Raw genomic sequence first — 27091 nt, 5'->3', positions numbered from 1 at the left:
AGGTGCTGTAATAGCAAGTCCTGGCTTTTTGCCTGAATCAGACAATCGTCCAGATATGGGTAAATTTGAATATTTCTCTGCCTGCAAAATGCAATGGCTGGAGCTAGACACTTTGTGAACACCTTGGGCGAGTACATAAGCCAAAGGGAAGTGCAGAGAACTGAAAGTGCATGGAGCCCACCCTGAAATGTAGGTATTGTCTGCAGGATTCTCTTATTGGGATGTGCAGGCAAGCTTCCTTTAAGTCTAGGGTTGACAGCCAGGCATCCTTGGCTAGCATAGGAAGAAGCTGTTGAAAAGTCAGCATTTTGAATTTTGGGACCACCAGAAAGGTGTTGAGAATAGAGGTCCAGGACAGGATGCCAGGAGTTTTCTTTTCTGGGTACCAGAAACAGTCTTGAATAAAAACCTTGTCCCCTTAGTTCTGCTGGGAGAGGGTGAATAGCCCTGATACTGAGAAGGGAGAGAACCTGCTGTTGGGCCTCTGCCCATTGGTTTGGGGGGAGGTCTGGCCAACCATTTGGGGTTGGTAGTGTGTGGAAGTGGAATCTGTATCCTCAGGAAACTATGTTTAAAACCCATTTGTCCTGGGTAATGAGTTCCCATTTTTTTGCATGCAGGGCGAGCTTTCCACCTAAGGGAGCAAGCAGGTGAGCAGGGTTTGGAAGGGTTAAGGTTAAGTCATTGTGCCATTTTTCCATTGGGGGTGGGGGGGGGTGGCTTACTACTTCCTGCTTTGGAAGTGGGAGCCCCCCACTGCTTAGATCTGTGCGTAGCCTGAGACTGAATTCTTGGTGGTCTGCTGTTCCTAGGTTTGGACTGAGAAGGCCTGGAAGGGACTGGAAAGGACCAGTTCTTTGAAGGCCAATGCCTACCGAATCTGGAAGTCTGTACTTGTAGGAAATCTTTAACAGTTTGCATAGATTTAGCTTTTTTCTTGATCTTTTTGAGGACTTACTACGCTTTGTTGCCAAAAAGGCGGTCTTGGTTTAAGGGTGCATCCAGTAATTTAGTTTTAACATGATCTGGCAGGTTTTGTTCCTTAAGCCAAGCATGCCTTCTAAGTACAGACCCAGTGACAGCAGCCCTGCAAGATGCTTCTAAAACATCAAAACCACATTGCAAAGTATGATTATCAACTTGTTCCGCAGAATGCATTAAATCTTGCAAGTCTTTGTGTTCAGTACATTCAGGACTCAACATCATTTTCTGTTTAAGTAGTCCCATAATATGCTGCTGATACTTTAGCATATGAAACTGGTAATTTAGAGCCCTAATGGCCAAAGTAGCAGTAGTGTAGACCTTTTCACCCCATCTGTCTAAGGCTCTAGAATCTCTATCAGAAGGGGTAGGGTTTTTGGTAGCAGTAGCCTTAATGCCTTTTGGTTCTTGGGAAATGGTCTCTGGATCCACAGTAAGATTCTTAAAGAGGAACCTGTGAGAGTCAGGTACTCTGTGGTACCAGTCAGGTTTTCTGGGAGCTGGAGGTAAAAAGTGTCTGGGGTAAGGCTAGATGCCAATAAAACATCTACAATAGCAACAGGAGGGATAGCTAGAGGCCTGTGTTGAGGCAAGAGTAAGAATTCCCTAAGTATCTTTTTGGAGTCAGAATAGTCCTGGCTTTCCCAGCGGAAATGCTCCCTAAGGGTATGCAAAGTTTCACCAAAAGAAAAATCTTCTGGAGGAGAAGCAGAGGGAATGGAATCTTCTGCATCAGAATCCTCATAAGTAGATAATGGCTGGTAATCAGAAGGAGCAGAGATATCAGATTCCTGATCAGAACAAATCAGAAAGAAAATCGGTTCTAGGTCTCTTAGAGGGGGAAGGCTGGCTTCCCCTAATTAAGGTAATAAGGTCTTCAGCCATTCTAAGCATTCGTTTTTGAGGCATATGGGCCTGCGTCATCAGTTTGGTAGTCTGTTTTCTAGGCATAGTGCGAGTTTTAGGCCGGAGGAATTCGGTACTTCTAGTTGGAAATGATGCTGTCAGTTTAATATGAAAGTCTGTAGGCCTGAATAACCCCTCAGAAGCTGGTGCCTACACAGCGGCTCCAGACCCATCCAAGGTAGGGACATCCGCAGGTTCCATAGTCGAAGAAGCATCTCACAGCATACCAGACTCCGAATGGGTCTCAGTACAGGCCTATGAATCTGTAGTAGTGGGTATCAGGGGCTGTGAAAGCGCCTCACTGAGTACCGGCGGACTGGCGACTAGCTTAACGGAAGCGTTGTCGGCAGTTTTGAACCTATGTGGTCTGTCTCTGTCTTTATCCTTACGTTTTTTCAGAAGATTGGTAGTCGGACAGCTTAGCAAAGCCATTTCAGAGTACGGAGATTGAAAACGAATGTATTTAGCTACAAAAATAGCCTGATGATGAATAGTTTGGGCCTTGAACAAGGCACAAAACTGACAGTGAAGGACGTTGTGGTCTGGGCCTAAACAGGACGCAGTAAGAATGAAAATCTCTATGAGGTATTTGCTTTCCACAGGCAAGACAATTGTTAATTTTTTCTGACATCGGTTAGAGCAAGAAACAAGGATCCCCAATGGGGTATTTATCTTTTTTGAAGACTTCAGGTCTGAAACTCAAAACGAAAATTTCAGGAGTCGGACAACCGGCACTTGCGAACTGCTTCTGCTTCGGGCACCGCATGGCAAGAAAGACTGATGTAATGGTGTTGGCTGCATGTTTTATAACCCCGACGACCTGACGTCATGGAAGAAGTGACAGCATCTGACGCAGAAATCCGAAGACTCTGGTATTCAGGCCGGCTGAGGGCTACTTGCAGGCAGATAACCCAATTGTGATGACTGCAACAGTGAAACACGAAGAACATCTGCCTTAACATCTAATAAAGTTCAAGCTATAAATCAAATTCCTCTTCCTGTTTTAACTTGCACTTTTGATGCGATTGAAACGTCCCAAAAATTAATGGATCAACTGGACATCAAAAGAAAAATATTTCATGCTTACCAAATATTTCTCACTCTGAAGGAGGTATGGGCCTTCTCAAAACTGATTCCATATATAGCTCTGCATACATATCTACTCACTTTCATCAGATCTAAACACAGTGAAAGTTTTAAAACATGAGAAAACCCTAAGATGTCATCTCTACCTGGTTTAGCAGAAGCATTTTGTTGTCAAGCTGGACTGGAAATCAAAACAAAGTAGATGAAAATCAGACGGCAACTGAATATGCTAAAAAAACAAAAGAATATAAGGCAAGGGATCAGATGAGAAGGAAAAAAATGTGAAAAATACACACATAGTGCAACTACAGAGATTTCCAGGAGGAATATCATGCTGACTTAAATTTGACACAGAAATGGTTAAGGAGAGCTGAAATGAAACCAAAAGAAGAATGGTTAATAATGGAGGCCCAGAATAGTGGACTGCATACACAGTTTAAAAAAATCCACTAAAGAGGTAGGAGAAACAGACAAATACAGGTTTTGTTAAAAAAAAGAACTAGAAATAGTCAAAACATCTTGTTGTTGGGTGTGATACAATCATGGCAGAGGGCCTACACACAAAGGCACAATAATGTGGCAAGACTGTTGCACTGGGGATTGTGAAAAACACTACAATATAGAGGATGAAAAGCACTGAAATCACAAACTACAAAGCATTATAGAGAATGATGAAGTGTTTACCACAATGGATCACTCATTACCAACAGTTCTTAAAGACAAAGTAACACTGATCACTGAAACTGCTACACTTAGTGATTACAGTGTCTCACGTACAGGAAGGCGCAAAGTCATAAATATCAGGCTTTGCAGCCAGAAACAAGAGCAATGTGGACGAAAGATACCCAGACAGCTCCAACAGTAGGAGGAGGCTACAGATACTTAGACATGCTAACAATACATGCAACACTATATGAATTACAGAATGAGGCAATTTGGGGGCACATTGCGGTTGCTGAGAAGAGCACTCTTGGCTGACATCAAAGACTAAAACAATATAATTGCACAAACTCTAATTGTAGACTGACTTAGGAATGGAGTCCATTCCAGTCATGGTATTAGAAACCCAACATGTGGATCTTGCGATTATGACCCATAAAGGCCAGGGTGTCAAAGGTGTACGCCCCCCCCCCCAATTTATTGAGAATTTTGCCCTACCAACACAGGTTAGGGCAAACTAGCAGACAAACATACTGACCTGATCTGTATTGTCCCAAGTATGGAGGTGGTGGGCTGATACCACAGAGCTTGATCCAATTATCACTGACATCCTCAGAGACTAACAATGTGGGTGCACTGCCCTCACCCTTACATTGGAACCACAAGTCCATTGACAGTCCTCTGAATCTATCAAACAGGGTGGTTTCAGCTCAGGAGGATGTGCCTACAACCAGACGCAAGGCAGGTAGATGGCCACTAATTTATGGGGTGCAAATGTGTCACACAGAACCCGATGCCCTCCATCCTACTGTGCCTTCAGACTCTGAAGGACATGTCCTTAGCCTCTCAATATTTCTTTTTTATGGGAAGTGTCAATGAATGCTACTACTTTTTTTTTTTGTTAGGACATCAATGGTGGACTTGGCTGATACCATGGCTTTCCAAGACCAGATGACGGACTTCTGAGCTAAGGAGTCCGGGAGAGACTTTGCTCTCCACATGACTGTGTTCAGGTTAAACCTGGCACAGTGGGTACAATTAAACGCATCATGCTCAGGTCCTAGACAAAATAAGCCTCTCCTGTAGAAATGTTAGTATTGGATGTTTCCCATAATCAAAATAATTATCTTTTTCATAAGAATTTGTGATACACAAGAGTTAAAACAAACTATGATACATGCCAAAAAACAAAACAAACAAAAAAAAAAAACAGAGAGATTTTTCCCAATGGCTACTTTATGCCAGGTCATACTGACAAACTGATAATACAATAATATATTTGGTCTTGAGCGAAAAAGTGGCAAGAAAGAACTGAACTGGAGATGGTGCAGGATGACATCAGTGATACTACCAATCCCATTTCCTAATGTCCATTTGGGACTTTGTCTGCCTATGAGGGAAGGAGAGCGGAGGGAAGGGTGAAAATCTATGTAAGTCAGACCCAGTCACTGGACCTTTTATGGCTGAAGGCTGGCTTATATGGATATGACATCAATGAAAACAATGGGAAAGAGAGAACACAGTTCGGACACAGCAGTAACGATAACGCAAGTGGCAAGGCACAGTACTATTTTTGAGTATAAAATGGTAAGGCATTCCAATATGTAGGGAAGGAAATGCAATGCAAATACAATAATCTTCTTTTCTGAAAGGGTGGAATTTACATGAAAGCTGGTGACCTATTTCAAAAAGAATCAAGGTGACACAGAACAGATGAAGTAGAAAGAAGGTACATTAGAGCAGAACTTTAAACTTACTGGCTGCATCAAACTGAATGGACTAAATGTACATTGTTTTTGCTCATTATCAACAATATACATTCATAACCACAGACAGAGGAGCAGCATTTGTGACTTCAAACCATAACATAACAAAATAACTCAGAAACCCAAATATAAGTACCGTTAAATTAGTTTTACTACTGTACGTATACACAGGTAAAGTAATATTTACATAGGAACTTTTTTCCCTATGGTAAAAACAGTGACTTGTTTAAGCTGCAGTTAGGGAGACTTGGCTGAGAACTCGTAACTGAAGCCAATCTAATGCTTTTTACATACTACTGCTTCAAGCTCGGGTGCCTTCAGTATAAGTCTGCATGCTGACATTTTGTCGGTGTGGGGTTCCATCAGGTGCTCCGGTTTCTAGCTACATCTCAAATGCATGCTCTGAATGAACTGGCAATGCTTCAAACATCTTGTTTGTGTGTAATGCATCTTAACTAGTTTTATTAACCCTTCCTTGCACTCATTAAAGTACCCATGAAGGCGTTATCAACCTCAAAAACCTTGAAATGCATAAACCGGGTATTTGCAAATGAAAGAATGAATGATTACAGTTGAATGCAACATGTTTACTTATGCTACTTCAAATCATTAAGTAACAGAAAATGTCAAACTAGGCAGAACTGGAAAATGCAGATCATCAAAATAAAGAGAACGTACCGTACTTATTTTTATAATTTGAATAAAACAAGTTCTGCTTCTGCAACACTGATTAAACATTTTACAAACCTGTTCAGATGGGTAACTATGTATTTAAAGACTTCATAGTTTACAGGGTTGAATTTCTTCACAATTTCCTTTAATGTGTGCAACTTCTCGGTCATATCAGTCATTTCTGTTGAATTAGAATAAACATCAGTAATTATACTATACACATACATAACAAAGCATTGTTTTTACAAGTTTATCTGCCATCATCATCTTTGCAGCAGAGGGCCAGATACTTCCTGTAAGTGAAGCAGTCCGATCTGAACTAACTCGTGGTAGATGGGATTTCTTTCCCAACACATTCCTTAAGGGGATAAGAAAAAGTAGAGCAATATCAACATGGCAATGCCCATCAGACTCGCATCCAATTTATCCGTAGCACTATCAACATTATACCACACTTAGCACCTCCACTCCTTAAATGAAGCAGCAATCGTCAAAGGCCTGAAAACCTGTACTCATGAAACAAAAAGAAGTATTTGTTGTTTCAGTGAAGTGATAAACAATTGCTACACTATCTCCAGCAGGAGGGAGTATTTTACATTCCATTTTATAACATCCTTGAAACTACCACACATGACTACAAAATATGCCTTTCTTTATGTCAGACTATTCCTGATAACTCTTTAATGGTGTCTTATTTTCAGACATTGTTTTAGATAACAGCACTTCACAGTAATATCCTGTACATTTTCACATGAAAGAATAATTTTGCTGTTAAAAAAAAACTTTATTAGTATACCTTTCCCAAGTTTAAAGACCACAGACAACAATGTAGAAAACATCAGCACATCAACAAACTAAAGCAAGTTGAATTTTAATCCTGTAAATTTTTGCAGTAAACAAATTATGCATAAATATGCAATCCAAGTTACTATGCAGTCTAGAATCTCATCATAATGTTATTTTTTTTTTACTTTTCTGTTCAATAAAAAGTCACACCATTCATCTCAGCTGCAGAAAAAGATGCATAGTCCACAACAAACCCAGTTCTGTCAAAATGTGCACTGTTAAAAACCTTCACTAGTGGTATACAATAATAAAGCCCCGGAGACCAATTCTGACCAATGGGCCTGGCACTTTGTAGCACTGGTATGGAGTATGGGTGAGTACATCGGGGGGGGGGGTTGGGTTGGTGGTTCCCACGCACCTCATGATGCTGCTCTGATTACAGGGCCACAAGCTAAAGAAAAGGGGCAGATCATGGTGCGGGGAGCAAATGCCAGAAAAAGATGCATGTGGCTCCCCATGCTTGGGATGGCAGCCCACACTGGTGCACATGGGGGAGGACACACACTTATACTAGGGAGCACAGGTGGCACTTGCAGTGACGCAATCCCTCATGTCATCACCAAGGGTGGGGTTAAGGCATAAAAATGGAAAAAACTCACACTGCTAGGATGCCAGTGATCGTATAAATCATCTTCATGACAAACTGCCTTGGCGGCAAGGATCAATGTGACGAACACAGTACAGTTGTGTAAGCAAACTTACCATAACAATAGATGTTTGAATGATCACTGCTGCTGTAGCCTGTGTGTTACTGCAGCAGTAATCAATATAATGAACATAATAAAAACATGCAGGTGTATGTGAGATATGGCTGAACAGAAAAAGCAAATTAATTGGCAAATGAATGGTTACCTATACCATGCACTTGGGTTGACGAATAAAGAATAGCCATTTGAGTTATAATATATACAGTATACTGCAGTTATATAGAAAGAGACTAAAAACAAATAATGCAATTTGGCTATCCAAAAAGAGTAGAATGCTAATGCAGGATAGAGAAAAGCATAGAAAGAATGGTAAAAATATAAACCACCACAATATCTTGAAAAGTTTAAGATGCTTTGAAATCATATTAAAAAGCAGATAAATGAGGACATCAAACCGTACTACAATAGCTTTCAGATTAATAATAATAATAAAAAAAAAAAAATTCTGGTACGTCGACAAAACTGTCCAATATTCCCCATCATATTTCACTGTTGCAGTAATGATACTGTAGGATGAATTCCAATGTAAAGAAAGGGGTGACTGGAAACATATTATGCTGAAACCAGAATGCCCTGTAGAACAGTAGAGCAAATCTGGATCTAATCTTGGAAAAAAACAGGTAAACTGTAGTGATTAGTAAAGCTGTGAACTGAAGACCAGCTGGCAACTTCCATGATTTCTTTGGTGGGACCCCCCCCCCCCAAGAAAGGCTTTTGTAGCAGCAATAGCTGGAGTAGAATGTGCTCTGATAGGTTTGGGGGGGGGGGTTGTTAACCATGGGGTCTGTAGTAAAAGGAATCATACAGTGGAAAGTCTAGCTTTGCTAGATTTTTCTTTTTGCTGTTTTAAGGATGAGGAAAGAATGCAGGAAGGTGTATAGACTGGTTCAAAAAAACATCAGTGACCACACTGGTAGTAAAATAGGGATATGTGTTGACAGTGACTCTGTCAGGATGGAAGATAAAGGAAGGGCTCTGTACACATTAGAGCTTGCAAATCTAAAGATCCTCTTGACTGAGGTAATAGCCGCAAGAAAGGCAGTTTTCTAGGAGAGAAATGGGATGCCGGCGGTGGCTGTAGGCTCAAAAGCTGGCAGGATCAATTTCTCCAAAACAAAACTGAGATCCCAGGAAAAAATAAGTACTGACCTGGGAGGTTTGAGATGGAACGATGGTCTTCAAAAACTGTTTCAAATGGTGATCAAAGAAAAGAAGTGGCTATACAGGAAGGCAGTCAGAACTGGCTGAAGTATGAATTTTTAAAGAATAAAAAAAGCTGGAGTTAAATAATTCAGCTAGTAGGTTAATACCATAGGTAGCTTTGCATTAAGTGGTAGCTGGCCTTTAGAATGGCACCAGAGAGTAAATCTTTTCCATTTGGATAGGTAAGCCTTCCTAGTACTTGGTTTTCTGGCCTCTTTCAAGATAGCCAACTTGTCCTTATCAAAAGAAATCCCTTGATGCAAAAATACTAACTCATCTAAGCTGATATGTTCAAGGTATTCAGGTTGGGGTGTACAATGGTTCTTCTGTTCAGGGTTAACATGGTCACTTTCTGAGGCAGCCATGGTTCCTGTTTGCTCAGGCTGTGTGCTGCAGAGGAAACAAATGATGCCTTGTCCAAAGAGGTAAGATTAAAATCACCCTTGGCCTTCCTTCCTGATCTTCATCAATAGCCTGGGGATGAGAGGTATGGAATGAAAGCATACAGAAACAGACCTGCCCATTGAAAAGAGAAAGCATCCGTTCACCAAGCCTTGCTCTCTGTAGCTCCCGTACAAAACTTTTTTCAACTGCCTGTTTACATTTGGGGGTAAAATATCTATTTCTGGCATACCTCATTTTTGAGTTATCGAATGAAAAATATCCCTGTAGAGTCCACTTATGGGGATCTGCTGCTGACATGCTCAGTTGGTCTGCTAAGAGAGTGGTCTCCCCTGGCAGGTACTGGGCCATCAGGCAAAGTCTGGTAGTCTGAGCTATGTTCTACAGCTGCATGGCTAAATGACGCACAGGATAGGAGAGTGTTCCTCCCTGTTTGTTTACATACCACATCACTGGGGTGTTGTCTGTCTTCACTCGCATACCACGGTTTTTTCACTGATCCTTGAATGTCAACAAGCCTTTTTAAGACTGCAATCATCTCTTTTTGGTTTATGTAACTTCTTAAGAAGGCTTGGTCCTATTTTTCCTGTACTTTGAGGATACCGGAATGTGTGCACTATGTCATGTCTGAAGAATCTATGGTTAAGGTCTGATTTTGAGGCTGTATCTAAAAGGGACCCCCCCCCCCCCCCCCAGTGTTCAGAACACAGGCTTGAATCCACCATTCAAACTCCTTTTTTAAACAAGGGAGGAGATGTATCTTGTGGTTGAGGGAATATATGTGTTGGCACTACAGATTCTGAAGTACCACTGAATCTTTGTGTGCAATTTTGCCAATAAAATCAGAGTATATGAAGTCATGTACTCCAAAATTCTCAGGCCTTCCCATGCTGAGATGGCTATCTGGACTAGGAGGGAGTGTAAATTCTGAATGGAAACATTTTCCTCCAGGAGGAATGCCATTTGTAGATTTGTGTCCAACAGTAAAAAGAAGTTATGTCTTACCATAACGTTCGATCTGTGTTGCTGATCTTTGTTCATTCATTACTGATGGGTTATCGGTTCCGTCCTCAGAACCGAGCTGGCCTTATATTAAGCTTGCGTCAGCCAAAAACTCTTGAGCCAAGATCCTACCCAGAATGCTCTGCTCCCTGTTACCTCAAATTGAGTTTGCAAGATGATAGACAAAAGTAAAGGCTACCTCTGGTCATAACATACCTACCATAAAGGAGTATATGAGATCAACCAGGAACCTTCCAGAGGGGGACAGAGGGTGGGGAGATCAACAACACAGAAGGAACGTTATGGTGAGACATAACTTCTTTATCTGATGTTGTTAATCTTCGTTCATTCCTTACTGATGGGATAGAGTCCCCAGCTACCTGTATCCCTGGGTGGCCCTCATGGAAGGACATTCCTGAGCACCATGGAGCCAAAAGAAGCTCTACCTCTGGAAGCCAAATCCAATTTGTAATGAAGGATAAAAGTATGAGGTTTGGCCCAAGTCGCAGCTGAGCAAATGTCATTGAGGGAAACCCTAGCATGGAAAGCTGCTGAAGTTGCCATAGATCTTGTAGAATGTGCTTTTACTCTGTGAGGCAAGGTGATATTGTTCTTGTTGTAGTTAAAAGTAATGCAATTTCTCAACCATGACGGGATGACCTAGTCTTGGTCCAGAAAAGGCCAGAAATAGTTGGTCTGACTTACGGTTAGGTTTTCTTCTGTCCAGATAGAATCGTATTTGCCTATGAACATCCAGGAGTGCAGGCAATATTCTCTCTTGTTAGAATGATTAGGAAAAAATACTGGAAGATCAATAGACTGGTTGATAGACTGCTCTTACGCAACTTTCGGCAAAAAGGAAGAATTAGTTCTTAGTGATACTCTATCCTTATGAAAGATCAGATAGGGACGTTTGATGCATAAGGCTTGAGGTTCTGACAAATGTCTGGCCGATGTGATTGCAACCAGAAACAAGGTTTTCCAAGAGAGGCACTTTAAATCACATGAAGACGCAGGTTCAAAGTGGGGAGCTGTTAGGGCTTGTAGGACCCATGGCCAAATCCCAAGGTTGTACTGGTTCTCTAAAGGGAGGTTTCGGGTGAAGAAACCCCTTCAAGAAAGTTTTACAGAGTCTATGTGACATGCGTGAAGAATCCTGAAAACCAATGTGGAAATTTGAAATAGCAGTTAAATGAACACGAATAGTAGAGGCAGACACCCCAGAGTGGAAAAGATGTGATAAGTAATCCAGAACCACTGAAACTGGGGCTGACAAGGGGTCTAATTGTTTATCTGCTGCCCATAAAGAAAACCTTTTCCATTTACTGAGATAGGATTATTCTGGTGGACGATTTATGAGATGCAATAAGAATACTGCACACCGGGGATGAGAGGTTAGCTTGCCTGGCAATCACTGGAAGTGGAGAAACCAAGCTGTCAGGTTCAGTGTTGTTAGATTGGGGTGGGTAAGACCCTGTGGATGGGAGATCAACGTTGAGGATGGACTGAGGATCCATGGTCGATCTAGCAGGTGAGCCCAGAGGAAGGGGAACCAGACTTGTCGAGGCCAATATGGAGGATCACTTTGCTTTTCAATTGCTGTGCTTTCTTCAGAAATTGGGAGATGAGGGGGAGAAGAGGATAAGCATAAAGTAGACCCGAGGGCCAAGCGTAGACTAGAGTGTCTCTCGGTGACTGTCCCCGAGGGGGGGGGGGGTCAGGGCAAAATAGTTACTGCAGCTGTAGTTGGTTAGGCAGGTGAATAGGTTGCAGCAAGGCTGGCCCCAGCGGTTGAAAATTTTTGCCGCTATCACAGGGTTGAGGGACCATTCGTGACGTCGTAGAATGCACCTGCTAAACTTGTCCGCTATTACGTTGGAGCTCCCAGGAATTTGCATTGCAATTAGAAAGCGGTTGGAAGCTTTCACCCATTGCCATATTCTCAAGGCCTCTCAGCATAATGGATAAGATCTGGTGCCCCCTTGCTTGTTGATGTACCAGACCACTGACATGTTATTTGACTGGATCGCAATAGTCCCTGATGGAAGGATGGAATGGAATACTTACAACGCTAGTAGCACCACCCTCAGTTCCAGGACATTAATATGCAAAAGGGTCTCTGTCTCCGACCAGGCACCTTGGACCGAGCTTCCCTGACATAGTGCGCCCCTCCCCCCATTATGGAGGCATCCGTGGTCACCGTGGCTTTTGGTTGCTGGGGGCTGAAGGTGCGAGACCATTGTTGGAGTTTTCGAGACGTCCACCAGAGCAAATCTTGCCTGCATCTCTGAGTTACACTTATCTGAAAAGACAAAGGGTGTTGTAGAGAGTACCACTGAGTGAGGAGCAACCACTGGAGAAGTCTCATGTGGAATCTGCAGTGCTCGAAATTGGTAGTGACTGGCTCCTATGCGGAAGCGGAGGTATCTTCTTGAGCGCTTGTCCATTTTTATATGGTAATACGCATCTTGAAGATCTACAGAGCACATCCAATTGTCTTCTTCCAGAAGAGGAAGGATAGACTGAACCGTGACCATCCAGAATTTCTCTGTTTTTACAAATTTGTTCAGTGTACTGAGATCCAGAATTGGTCTCCAGTCCCATCTTTTTTGGCTCCAAAAAGAACCTTGAATAAAAACCGGAATCTATCTGGTCTGGGAGGACCGTTTGTATGACTCTTTTTTGAAGAAGGTTTCGGATTTCGTTTGCTGCCGCTTCCCTTTGATTGGGTGGAACATCGGGTAAGTCTCTGGATGAGGCTGGACATTGATGAAAGGGGATGCGATAGCCTCTGTATATTATCCATTGTACCCAAGTGTCAGTGGTTATGTTTCACCAGCAGTGGGGTACAAGGAAAAATGACCCCCGACCGCTTCCAGAGGTGAGCAGTCAGGCAACGCTTCAGGAGCGCTGATAGGGCTGGCCAGAGAAAGAATCTCTGGAACCCTGGTTTTGCAGGCTGGCCAGAGAAAGAATCTCTGGAACCCTGGTTTTGCGGACTTCCTCTGCCCTGAAAGAGGCGTCTTCCATTGGATTTCCCCCCTCTGCCTTTAAGGGAGAACTCGGCACGTGCGTCATGGAAAGAGCCCTGTGATTTCCTGTGCCACATCTTCCCGCTCCTCTAATTTCTGAAGTAGAATCGTTGAGGAGTGGAATGTCTGACACCAATGGCAGATCGGGTCTTGTTCACACCTTGCCCTCTTGTTCGCACATTGCCAGTGTATCTTTAACTTTAGGGCCAAACAAAGAAGTGGCCTTGATGGGGGTATTCATGAAAAAAGCCTTAAAGGAGTCTGCAAAGTCACAAAGGCGCATCCAGGCATGTCGTCTCATGACTATACCTGCACCTGCCGCTCTAGCCACTCCTTCCGTTGCATGTGAAATAAGACGCATGGAAGAATTGGATATGGATTCTAGGGTTGCTATCTGAGAAGCTATATTGTCACGGACCTCCTCAGAAACAGCTCCTGCCAAGGTTTCAGAGAGCTGGTTGATAAGATCCCTCTGGAGCCTTGTAAAGTGTGCCAAATAGTTCAAGGACCTTATGGCGAAGGTCGATGAAGCAAGCACACGGTTCCCGAGTCTGTCTATCGCCCAGGACTCCTTGCTGGGCGGACGGACAGTCTGGCTCTCTTCTGCCAGTCTTTCTTTGTTGCAGCCGATCCCACCATGGCATCTACTGGAAGACCTTTTGACCAATGGGGATGCTCAGATGGGGGAGATGATCTTGTCAGGCCTCCTCAATATAGCTTCCAAGGTGTCAGGAGCCTTCCATGCATGCTGGACAAGGTCATCGGCCGGTGGGGTAACCCAGGAGGGTAGGGGGCCGGGTACAAAAAGCCTGCAGGAATACGGATTCCTCTGTAGAAGGATTAGAGAACTTCCAGTCAACCCTCTGTCTTAGGATCTCAAGGATGTCATCAAAGGACACCTCATCAGAGGGTTACTATGGGGACCCTTCCCAGTCATCAAAGTCCATATCTTTGGTCAAAGACTCCTCAGTGGAGTTCGTGTGCTTCCTCTTGCATGAAGCCTTGTGAGGTACTTCCTCAGTGGGGAGTTCTGGGGAAGACTGCAAAGAGGGGGTCTCCTGAGGGGAAGAAACCTGAGGCCCTCGTGCTCGGTGGCTTGTGACAGTTGCGACAGAGGGGCGAAAGGACTCTGACATGGGGGGGGGGGTTGCCAGTAGAAGCAAGCTCCCTGTCCATGGCCTGGAAGGCCGGCCCACCCAAAGAGGGATGGGAGCCTGGAACTGAGCACAACAACCTCGAAACTGGGGTCACACCCCACTTCGACGAGAAGACCCCCAGACCAGGAGTCTCAAGAGGGCTGCGGAGCATGAGGGAGGGAGGATTCCTGGTGGGTGCCATAGAAAAAATGCGCATGGAACCAAGAATGCTCTCCCCCACGGCATAGCCACTAGCCTGAGAAGAGCCCGATGCCCAGTGCACTGAGGGCCACAAGAACAACTCCGGCTCCAAAGTGAGGTCCACTAATGGGGTCGAAGGGAAGCTGCTATCAGAGAAAGGGGCTTTGATGCTTGCGTGGAAGTCAAAGGAGGAGTGTACATTAGAGTCTGAGAAGAAATACGTTCACCTGAAAGAGGGAACACAGGTTTAGATGGTTATGAGAGACCCCTGGCCAAAAGCAACTGGTCAACAAGCCGCAACACATCTTGTTCAGAGAGGCTCCTGGTCGATCTCATAGAGAAACTTGAAGGTGATTCTGGCCTTTCTAGAAAAAGGCTAGATTGGCTACCAACAAACAGATCCAAAGAAGGAGAGTACTTGGTCCTTGCTAGTTCGAGTGGTGCAGAGCCCGGAACAGAGGATGTCTGCACAGAGAATGGTGTTGAGATAGTCTACGCCGATGAAGGCTGCGCCACAGAAGTCGAAGGTGTCTGCACCAATGAATACGGTGCCGTCGAGGAAGGTGTCTGCACTGGTAACAATGATGGTGCCAAAAAGGACTGCACCGAAGATCATGTCGGTGTCGAAGTCACCTGCATGGGGGGGTATGTTAAATAAACTCGGCCTGAAGGAGATTAGTGTCTGCACTGGGAACTCCGATGCTGATAAAGAGGACATAGCTGGAGCAAGAATGAACTGGGGTGGTGCCGTGCCTGGGGACAAAAGGGTCACAGGTGGCAGTACCTGAATAGCAATTTTTACCTTCTTATGAGTTGACTCCCTGCACTCTCCAGAGGGAGATGAACTGAGCGACCTTGATGAGGAAGAACACCACCTCTTACGGGGTTTAGCAGGAGGGGGTGAGCCCTCAAACCCAGAGAGAGCCTCACAGAAAAGGGTTTTGAGAAGACCTTTCAGGATTAACTTGTTCTGTGTTTCATTAAGAGTCCTGGTTGAAACATTTCTACAAATCCCACACGGGGGATCCACTGTAAGGTGGAAGACATTCAAGCAATAGACACATACATCATGGCCATCAGAAAGCGGTAACTTACGGCCAGAGTCCTTATACTGTTTAAAACCAACACTACTTTTCTTGTCTGACATAATGAGGTGGAGAAGAACGACAGTACCAAGAGTAAAGAAGGTTACCCAGAAGGGTAATAAAAGAGTGTGAAGGAAGGATTATCAACAATGGTAATGAAGAATTACCTCAAAGGTAAGAAAAGGGTAATAAAGGGGAAAAAACTATAGGGAGAGAGTCTGAAAGATATGATAGGGTAGGTGTACAGTAAAAGTAACTAACTGAAAAACTTTTAAAGTACTAACAATATAGAAAACTTTCAAAAATTATTCACTTAGCTGAGAGAGAGTGGCTTGACATGGCTGTACAGCAACACGGCAAACGAGATCTGAGGTAACAGGGCGCAGAGCATTCTGGCTAGGATCTTGGCTTGAGAGTTTTTGGCTGACATGAGCTTGATACAAGGCCGGCTCCGTTCCTTGGATGGAACCGATAACGCATCAGTAAGGAATGAATGAAGATGAACAACATCAAATCTTATGTTATGGGTTCATATTGGACTTCATTTTCTCAAAACTGGGAATATCTTTTAATTTGGGCATGGTCAGATGAAGTAAAGAGTACGGATCATTGAGATTCTGCCTGCAGGCAATTATCCAGACAGAGGTAAATCTGAGTATTTTTTGTCCTCCAAAAGGCAGGAACTGGGATGAGACACTTAAAAAAAACCTTTGTAGCCAACGGAAAGAGCAGACAACTGATAGTGCCTCCCACCTGCTCTGAAGCACAGTTACATTCTTTGTTATGGGAACGTGGAGGTAAGCATCTTTCAAATCTAAACCGTCCATGAAAATCTGGGGATATAGCATGGACAGAAGTTTTTGTAGGGTTAATATTTTAAACTTTACGACTAGCATGAACCTGTTCAGTCTTAAAAGGTCCAAGCGAGGCATCCATGCTGCTCCTTTTCTTGGAGCAAGAAACAGTCTTGAATAATATTCTTTGCCCTTTCCTTTAGACATACTGGCTCTGGTAAGTCTCCACTAGCAAAAGATTTACCTGAATAATAACCTCCCGGAGTTGATCTTTTGGAACAGAAGGAATATCTACTAGTTTTGGGAGAGAGGAAAACGGTAGTTTGTAGCCTGATTTTACTATATTTAATACCCATTTGTCCTGGAAGAATTGGGAAAATTATCCTCCTCTAACAGTGAAGGTGCAGGGTGGGACAGACTGAAAGGGGCAGGAAAGGGTTGAGGTGGGACTTGGAGGAGAGGGAAATGGGAGGTGTCCCCATATGAGTCACGGTCACTCCCTGCTGGGCGTTCTGGGGCCAATACCTACTAGACCTATCACCTTGGTCAGCTTGCCATCTTTTTTGCTGTTTCTATTGTCTGTCCCTTTTGTTCCCTCTCCCTTTTGGTCTGGGTTGAGAGGAAAGAAAACACCTGGGCTTGGTAAGATAATTCCTGCTAAATCTAGGTGACTGAACCTGCAAAAAGTCTGACATAGTCTGAATAAATTTAGCCTTGTCTTCACCCTCAGGAACAAACAAAAACTCCTTATCCAGAGGTGCATTCAGAATTTCAGACTTAACCTGCTCTGGGAGGTGCTGTTCCCCTTAACTACCACACCTACGAATGACTGATCCAGAGGTGGAAGCGCAGCTTGATTCTTTCTGAAGCATCAAAAAGTACAGTTGTGCACACTTACCATAAATGTAGATGTTAGAGTGTATTCACTGTTGCAGTCATCACATTTGGGTTATCTGCCTGCAGGTAGCCCTCAGCTGGCCTGAATACCAGAGTCTTCGGATTCCTGCATCGGATGCCGTCTATTCTTCCATGACGTCAGGAGTATAAAACATGCAACCAATGCCATTACATCAGTTTTTCTTGCCCCAGATGTCAGGTGCCCCCCACAATGGGAAGCAATTATATGTTATGGTACACCTCCATCAAAACGCAAATACACCAGAAAACTTAAATATACCAACAAGAAGGAAAGGCAGAGCCAAGAGAAATCATGGGGCTGGAGGGTGGGTGACTAGGACTGCAACAGTGAATACACTCAAACATCTACATTTATGGTAAGTTTACACAACTGCACTATGTTCTTCATGTTTCACTGTTGCAGTCATCACATTTGGGTTGATTCCCAAAGCTGAGGAAGTTAGAGAGTATTAGGGCCAACTATTAAGTGACTGCAGTGGCAAAACCGGCTCTGGATTTAGAAAAAATAGGCATGTGGTAATGCTTGGTGAAGGTATGTACAGAGCTCCAGGTAGCAGCTTCTAGGATGTCCCTGGTAGGGGACTCCTCTGAGAAAGGCTGCAGAGGTAGATGCAGCCCTGGTGGAATATGATCTTATCCCCTGGTTTTCCATGGTGCTTGTAGCAGAAAGGAATGCAATGGGCTATCCATTTGGAAATGGTTTGCTTTGAAATTGACTTCCCCTCTGCCTCTGCAGCAAAGCCAACTAGCAGCTGTTCAGATTTTCGGAGAGGCTTAGTTCTGATCAAATAAAATGTAAGTTGTCTGTGCACATCCAGAGAGTGCAGTATCCGTTCTCCTTTGTTTTGTGGATTAAGGAAAAAAGTAGGCAAATGAATGGACTGATTTAGGGACACACTAGACACCACCTTGGGTACAAAGGAAAGATTGGTCCTGAGGGAAACCCTGTCTGCATGAAAGATAATGAAGGGCTCCACTACCATGAGGGCCTGTAATTCAGACACTCTTCTTGCTGAAGTGATGGCTAGAAGGAAGGCAGTTTTCCAAGAAAGGAATTTCAACTATGCTGTTGCAGCTGGCTCAAAGGGGGGGGGTGAGCTTTTCCAATACAAAGTTAAGGTCCCAGGCTGGAGTGGGGGCTCTCCCGGGGGGGCTTAAATTTTTGGCCCCTCTAAGGAATTGTTTTACCAGGGGGTGCGAGAAGAGGGGTGGGTTCAGTATTATAACTGCTGATTATATGATTGTAATATTCTGTTTAATTACAATGCCTTTGATACTAAACTAAATATCTTGTTTCTATTTTTCTCTCTCTCTTTTCCTCCTAAAACAATCCCAGCTCTCCAATCTGAGTACACTGTTCTAGGACACAGAAACTAACAACCTGAAGAACAAGGACCCTGTCCAAACTCCCTTCAGTCTCCACAGTTGAGCAACCTATCCCTGTACTTTCTCAGTAAAGGGAGCATGAAAGTATGTGTCTAAACTACCACGGCCAGTATAGCCTATAACTTATTATTAGATCTAGGTGGCTATAAAGCACTAGCCAGGAAAACCAGCAGCTTTACTCCCTCCCCACTCTGTAACTAGTCTAATTGACTTTTTCCACCATTTAAAGACACTCAAAACCACTACTCCTTTTCTTGCATTAGGAACCTAAACTCTCTCCTTTTTTACCCTGATTACAATAAATTAATTTAGGCCACCAGGTGGCAGACTTGTCCCTTCCAGGCCTTGAAGCCTTCTCCTGACCTGTACTACACCTTTGCTATATACTGTTTATCCACAGGCTTGCTATTAAACTGTAGCCCATAACACCTATTTATTTTTATGGTTAGATCTCACACACACTCCAAAACAGCTTTGTTATCTACTCTTAATTTTTTTCCAGTATTTAGAGTTTCCTACCTACTGTAATCCTTGCTTCAACTGATTGTTCTTTTCAGCTCCTTACCTCTCTTGTCTCTACCTGCTCCGTTCGCCCTGCGGGCTCACTCAGTTCCCCTACTCTACCCCCAATTCCCACCCACCCCTACTGCTCCTAAGCTTATATATCCTCACCACACCCTCTTCCTCTCTAATCCAATCACAATAGTCATCTTGTTAACATTCTACATACACCTCTCTCTAATCACCCCTAGTATAACTCCTCCCCTTTAAAGAACACCAGTAAGCTTATTAGTCACTATGCAAACACAACCTTTCCAAATCCAACTAAGGCTCCTAATCATTGTCTTTCTCCTACTTTCTCTAGCAGCAGCCTATCTGCTAACTTCATATGAACAGTCAAAATATTTACAGCTGAACTCCCGTAATGCACAAACAAGTACTATACCTCTAATTAACTCCCCAGAACACATAAATATAACATCTTTACCTAGCTATTTACCTGCTAAATATCACAGACTGACCCATATCAAATACAACTATCTAAAACCTAAAAACCCTCTTCACCATTACTTTAACCTCCACAATCCCTTAAACAAACTATTACACCTCTCCTTACTAGATGGGGACATTTATCCTAACCCAGGAACAGGGCAAAAAACAAACACAGAACCATAAATTCAAGTTTCCCTCTACCCAAAATATCACATATAAATCTCCCAACTCACTCTATATAGCGCACCTCAATATTTGCAGCATAAATAAGACAATTGCCCACCTCCATGCTCTCCTGGATGTTCATTCCTTTGATATACTTTGCTTAACAGAAACATGGCTAAAACCCACTACATAAGATGTTGAAATTATTCCATTTGGATACAACATCTTGAGACAAGACCGCAAAGTAAAAAAGAGGGGGTGTTGCTATCTTCTATAAAGAAGGGCTACAAATATATATACTAGATCTTGGTTCCTCTTCTGAAAACAATGCAGAAATCATTAGCACCAGACTTCAACTTAATCCCAGCAAATCCCTAAATATAATATGTATCTACTTGCCCCCTGGTAACACCACCACCACTCTGGAAGGTATCCTTGCTGAACTCTCCACAAAAATTCCCCAACAGACAATAATTCTTGGAGACTTTAATATAGACTGGAAGGGCTGCTCTACTGAATCACCAACCTCCCATATTAACCTTAATGGCTTTTCACAAACAATTAACTCCCCAACCAGAATTAATAAACCCAATAACAAAGAATCCATCCTAGACTGGATTCTAATAATCAATCACCAACAACTCTATAATGTAGGGACCCTCCCTGACGATGTAAGTGACCATTCTCTCACTTACATAATCAGTCAAAGGTCGAGCTTGCACAACCCAACCATATATAAAACAATAAGAAGCAACAGAAACTTTAACCCCAATAACTTCCAAGCTGAACTAAAAGAATGTGATTGGTCACCTATAAAATACCTCCCACTTGAAGCAACAAACTACTTTAACTCAAAATTCTTAACAATCCTTAACCACCATACACCAAAGCGTTCCATCAAAATGAAATCTAAACCCACCCCATGGCTTACAAAGAAAATCAGGCAGAAAATTCAGCACAGAAATAAAGTTTGGGCACTATGGAGAACAACTAAAAACCCCATAGACCAACACCAATTCAGGCAAAAAAGAAATGAGACTAAGAAAGCTATACTCAAAGATAAAAAAAAAACTTTTACTTCTACCTCCAACAGACCAACCAAAATAATCCACAAAAGTTCTGGGCTAGCATAAACAGACAACTTCAACCAGGCCAATCCACAACAACACCCCCTATGGGATCAAATTCTGACAATCCAAAGCAAACTGCTAATGCTTTTAATACCTTCTTCACTGAGACCATCCAAACACTTGCTAATCAACTAACAGCTGACAGCTCTGCCCTTACAACCAATACTAACTATCTCCCAACTCTAAACCTGCAACCTGTCCCAACTTCCCTCATCTGCAACCTCTTAAGTAAACTGAAACCTACTACCCCCACAGCTGACCAGCTACTTGCTGAATACCTGCAAAAGGCAGCCAAAGTCGTAGCTTATCCTGTATCATTGCTGATAAATAGAACCATACAAGAAAACACTATTCCCACCATCTGGAAAATCTCCTACATTATCCCCCTACACAAGGGTGGAAACTCCAGAGAATATTCTATCATCACATAGCTCTACTTTCCCCATTAGCTAAAATAATGGAAAAGTGCATCCACAGACAGTTACTAGACCACCTACTCCAGAGCAATTTACTGGCGAAATCTCAACATGGCTTCAGGCCGTTCCACAGTACAACAACTGCACTCCTATCCTTCACTGACAGCATCAATAAAAACCGTAATAACAATCTTCTCATCGACCTTTCAAAAGCATTCAACATGGTCAACCACCACTTACTTCTCAGTATTCTAAAATCCTTCTCTCTGGACACAGACTATAACACGGTTCCAGTCCTACCTTGAAAATAGACAGCAGGCAGTGCTATGGGATAACAACCTCTCATCCCATCTCCCAGTTACCCTAGGTGATCCTCAGGGCTCTATATTGGGCCCCCTCCTTTTCTCAATATTTATCAATGACCTCAACCTAGCTATTCCTTTAACTAACTGTGTACAATACGCAGATGATTCGACAGTAATCTGCTCAGCTAAATCTCAATCCCAACTACAGACTCTAACTCAGACAATGTTTAATAAAACAGAAAATTGGTTTCTACAACGCTGTCTCCTCTTGAACCCCCAAAAAACAAACTCCTCCTCTTCACTCCTACCCGCAAATCACTCCCAATGAACTTTTCAGTCTTATCCTATAATGGTGCACTCATATGTCCCGATCCAACAACTAAACTTCTAGGGGTAACCATTAATAACAACCTGAACTTTGAAACCAATATCAACAATACCATAAAAACGGTCAACAGCAAACTAGGCTCCCTCTTAAACCCTTTCTTTCCCCACTAGCCAGAACCACTATTGCCTATTCCCACCTTATCTCTACACTTCTCTATGCTTCTTCCATATATACTAACTTGTCAAAAAATAACCTTAACAAGCTAGCCAATGCTTACAATAGCATTGCCAGATTTGCTACTGCTTCCTCCTTTAGGACCCATCACTGCCATAATCTGAAACAATTAGGCTGGTTAAAGCTTCTGAATCAGATTCACTTTAAACAACTCACCATTGCCGACAAAACCCTTTTCCAACCTACCAATACCCCAATACTTGCTAGTCTCATTACCCAATATAAGAACCTTTCAACTTTACGCTCATCTAATAAACTACTTGTATCAACATGTAAATCTAATAACATAGCAGGAAATGCTCTGTTCTCAAATGCAGTTGGAAAGTATTGGAACCAACTCCCCCATGAACTTACATCACTGTCATTTACACTTTTTAAACACAATCTGAAACTCTATCTTAAAACCCATTGGTTATGTCCCTGTAAAAATCCAGACTAATCTGATACTATATCCCGAAAACCCTCTCAAGACCTAATTCCTGCTCTAGCTGTGTCTTTTTAGATCAAGGCCTATCCTTGGCAAAAACATATCTTATCCTAATAGAGATAATTTAAAATACCTAGTTAAATGCTTCTGCATATAATTCTAAAGCATCCTACCTAAGGCAGGCAACAAGTATTGTTTAAACTGTGAGCATTGCTGAACTGTTGAAACCTGAAGTATGTATTTGTTTAACAATTACTTTCTAGTTACTAATGAAGTCTTGCACATAAAGTCTAAAATATCTTATCTAATGCTTGTAACATGCTTTTTGTATAAACTGTGAAGATTCCTGAACTGTTTAAAATTCGTAGTATTTAGCTGTATAACAACTAGTACCTGTATTTTAGTAGTCTAGTAATCTCTTGGAGTTTATCTCCCTGGGATTCTTACTGAAAATGGACATAAAACCAGTTAGGCTATCCTGGTCAACAAATGTAAAATAAACAAACAAATAAATAAATCAATAATGTGCTGAAATGGCAGAGGCATGAATTTTAATTGACGAGAAGGATAGGCCCTTGTGGAGCATTTCTGTTAAGTACTGAAGAATATGGGATAAACTGGCCACCGTTGTGCCCATCCCCTAAGTCTGGATCCAGGAACTGTATCTTTTCCACTTTTCAGCATAGGATTTTCTAGTACTAGGCCTCCTTGCCTCCAGAATGACATCTAGCACCTGCTTACTGAGGCATGCTATTGGAGAGCTCAAGGAATTAGCCAGGCTGCAAGGTTCAGGGTTTGAAGCTGAGAGTGCAGGATCTGGTCCGCCTGCTTGGACAGCACGTACGGGGTCTGACGCAGGTGCCATGGTTCCAACAGTTTGAAACTGTGCAAGAGGGGGTACCAGTGCTGGCGTGGCCAGTCTGGTGCAATCAGTATTGTCCTTGGCTTGTCTTGTTTGATCTTTAGCAGAACTTTCGAGAGGAGAGGCAGAGGGGGAAAGGCATAAACAGAGAGGCTTTCCCAGGTAAACGTCAAGGAATCCATTTTCCAAGCTTGACTGTGGGGAGTCCTTCTGCAGAATTTGTCCAATTGGTGGTTCTGAGGTGTGGCAAACAGGTCTACCTCTGGAGTCCCCCATTTGTTCCTCATGAGGTTGAATATTTTTGGTTCTAGTTTCCATTCGTGTGGGTCCATGAAATGTCTGCTTAAGTCGTCTGCCAGTGAATTTAGCTTGCCTGGCAGGAATTGAGCTTGTAGGTGCACTTGGTAGCTCAAGGCTGTGTTCCACAGAGCCATGGCTAGTCTGCAGAGAGGGTACGAGTGGGCCCCCCCCCCCCCATAACTGTGGTGTTGTCTGTCTTTTACCAATAGTTGTCCTGGAAGAATGCGGTCTTTGAAGGCAGTCAGGGAATTCTGTACAGCTAGCATTTCTTTTTGATTGATATGCAGGTGCACCTGTCTCGGGTTCCATTTGCCCTGAATGCACTGTCCTGCCAAGTGAGCCCCCCATGCATAGTCTGATGCATCTGTTGTTACGGTTTGGGCGGCAGGGAGTAGATTGAAAGGGAGCCCCTTGTTGTGGTAGCAGGCCTCTGCCCACCAAAGGAACTCTGTCTTTATACAAGGAATGATAGGAATCATTGATTCCAGGTCCTGAGAATGTTGACACCATAGGCTTTTTAGATACCATTGTAGTTTTCTCATATGCAGTATTGCATATGGAATTAGTAGAATGCAAGAGGTAATGAACCCCAGGGCTTGCAGAATTTTCCTTGCAGATAGCTGGGTTTTGTGGCCAATAGTTTGAATTAGGTTGTCAAATGAGCTTGTTTCTCCAGAGTGAGGAAAGCCATCTGGGAAGTTGTGTTCAAGCTTGCTCCCAGGAATACAATCTGTTGGCAGGGTACTAGGTGAGATTTCTTTTCATTTATGGTGTACCCCAGTGAGGTTAGAAGTTTCTTTACGAATGCCAGATGTTGCAATAGCAAGTCCTGGCTTTCTGCCTGAATTGGACAATCGTTCAGGTATGGGTATATTTGAATATTTCTCTGCCTGCAAAATGCAATGGCTGGAGCTAGACACTTTGTGAATACCCTGGGCGCAGTAGATAAGCCAATGGGAAGTGCAGAGAACTGATGGTGCATGGAGCCTGCCCTGAAGCGTAGGAATTCCCTGCAAGATTCCCTTACTGGAATGTGCAGGTAAGCTTCCTTTAAGTCTAAGGTTCCCAAGCCAGGCATCTCTGCCTAGCATAGGAAGAAGCTGTTGAAGTGTTAGCATTTTGAATTTTGGGATTACCAGAAAGGTGTTTAGAATGGAGAGGTCCAGGAGAGGACACCAGGAGCTGTCTTTTCTGGGTACCAAGAAAAGTCTGGAATAAAACCTTGTCCCCTTTGTTCTGCTGGGACAGGCTGAATAGCCCTGATACTTAGAAGAGAGAGAACCTGCTGTTGGGCCTCCACCCACTGATTTGGGGGTAGGTCTGGCCAACCATTTGGGGTTGGTAGTGTGTGGAAGGAATCTGTATCCTTGGGAAACTAAGTTCAAAACCCATTTCTCCTGGGTAATGAGTTCCCAGTTTTTTGCATGCTGGGCGACCTTTCCTCCTAAGGGAGCAGCCAGTAGAGATGGCTTGGAAGGGTTAAGGTTAAGTCATTGTGCCATTTTTCCGAAGGAGGGTGGCTTACTACTCCCTGCTTTGGAAGTGGGAGCCCCCCACTGCTTAGGCCTGTGCGCAGCATGAGACTGTAACCTAGGTGGTCTGCTATTCCAGGGTTTGGACTGAGAAGGCCTGGAAGAGACTGGAAAGGACCAATTCTTTGAAGACCAATGCCTACTAAACCTGGGAGGCTGTACTTGTAGGAAATCTTTAACAGTTTACATAGATTTAGCTTTTTCCTCCATCTTTTTGAGGATGACTTCACCTTTGTTGCCAAAAGGGCGGTCTTGGTTTAAGGGAGCATCCAGTAATTTAGCTTTAACATGATCTGGCAAATTTTGCTCCTTACGCCAAGGATGCCTTCTAAGTACAGACCCAGTGACAGCAGCCCTGCAAGATGCTTCTAAAGCATCAAAACCCCATTGCAAAGTATGTTTACAAACTTGTTCTGCAGAATGCATTAAATCCTGTAATTCTTTGTGTTCAGCACAGTCAGGACTCAACATCATTTTCTGTTTAAGTAGTCCCATAATATGCTGCTGATACTTTAATATATGAAACTGGAAATTTAAAGCCCTAATGGCCAAAGTAGCAGAAGTGTATACCTTCTTACCCTATCTGTCCAAGGCTCTGAAAAAAAAACTTGAAAAAAACAAAAAAATATTGTTTTTTTCCATTTTTTCCTAACAGTTTCCAGTGAGTGATTTTTTTTTTCCCTGGGCTTTGTCTTTCTTCCTGTTTTCTTTTTTTTTCCTTTTTGGTTGTTGGTCAAGGGGTAGTTTCTTTACTCACTAGTGGGAGTAGGGAGTACTGAGCTGCCTTTGTTTGTCCTCAGAGGTGGTTAAAATGTAGTAACTTGTTTTTTTTTTGGGTCATTTTAGAGAACTCAGCACAGCTCCTCGTGGTGCCAGCAGAGTTTCCTAGAGCAGCAGAGAGACCAAAAGAGACAAACTCCAGATTCTAAGTATTTTTTTGCATTTTTTCTAATTTTTAAGCCTTCGATTGCTATTTCTGCCTGTTTTATATTCTGCTATTACCTTTTTTACTTTTTTTAATAGCTTGAATTTATTGTTTGCACTTGTTTAAGTTTTTTTAGTTAAAAAGTTAAACACAAGCCTAACCACTAACACTAGTACTTTGATAGCATAGCAAAAAAACAGCATTTATTGTATTTTCTCCTTTCTGAAAAAAAAAAAAAAAAAAAAAAAAAATAAAACTTTTAATAATACTTTTTCCATACTTTCCTATTTCAGTGTTCCAGTGATCAGATTTTGCTGATCCCTGGGCTTTGTCTTGGTTCCTTGCCTTTTTCCATTTTTTTGTTTGGTCAAGGGGTAGTTTCTCACGGAGTAGGGAGTACTGGAGTACTGAGCTGCCTGTTTGTCCTCAGAGGAGTGGTTTAAGGCAGTAGCTTGTAGTTTATTTCATCCTATAACTAAAAGATCATCTCTACTTGACTCCAAGTAGACTATTTTCTATCTGTAAAACCTAGCACTTGCTCCTACAGTACTTATTACCTTGATAATGCACTCTTATATAGATACCCCCAAAAAAAGGCCCCCCCCCATTCTTCTCATCCATCCCCCCCCCGAATCTCTTTTTTTTTTTTTTGTCTTCTAGCAGAAAGAGACATTGAGGGTCTCTCTCTGAT

General features: G+C 42.8%; 1 protein-coding gene across 1 annotated transcript in view; it reads right to left on the bottom strand.

The window, feature by feature from the left end:
* The window catches only part of ARHGAP5 (Rho GTPase activating protein 5), a 1324990-nt gene that overhangs the window by 148514 nt on the left and 1149385 nt on the right, over positions 1-27091 (bottom strand). The window contains 1 exon segment of the mRNA XM_044073882.1: positions 6147-6252. Within this exon segment, the coding sequence (XP_043929817.1) occupies positions 6147-6252 (106 nt within the window).

Source organism: Protopterus annectens, chromosome 6.part0 (assembly GCF_019279795.1).
Source record: "Protopterus annectens isolate FY-2018-M chromosome 6.part0, PAN1.0, whole genome shotgun sequence".
NCBI lineage: Eukaryota > Metazoa > Chordata > Ceratodontiformes > Protopteridae > Protopterus > Protopterus annectens.
Note: the sequence above shows the minus strand (reverse complement) of the source record. Positions and strands in the feature narration are given on the sequence as shown.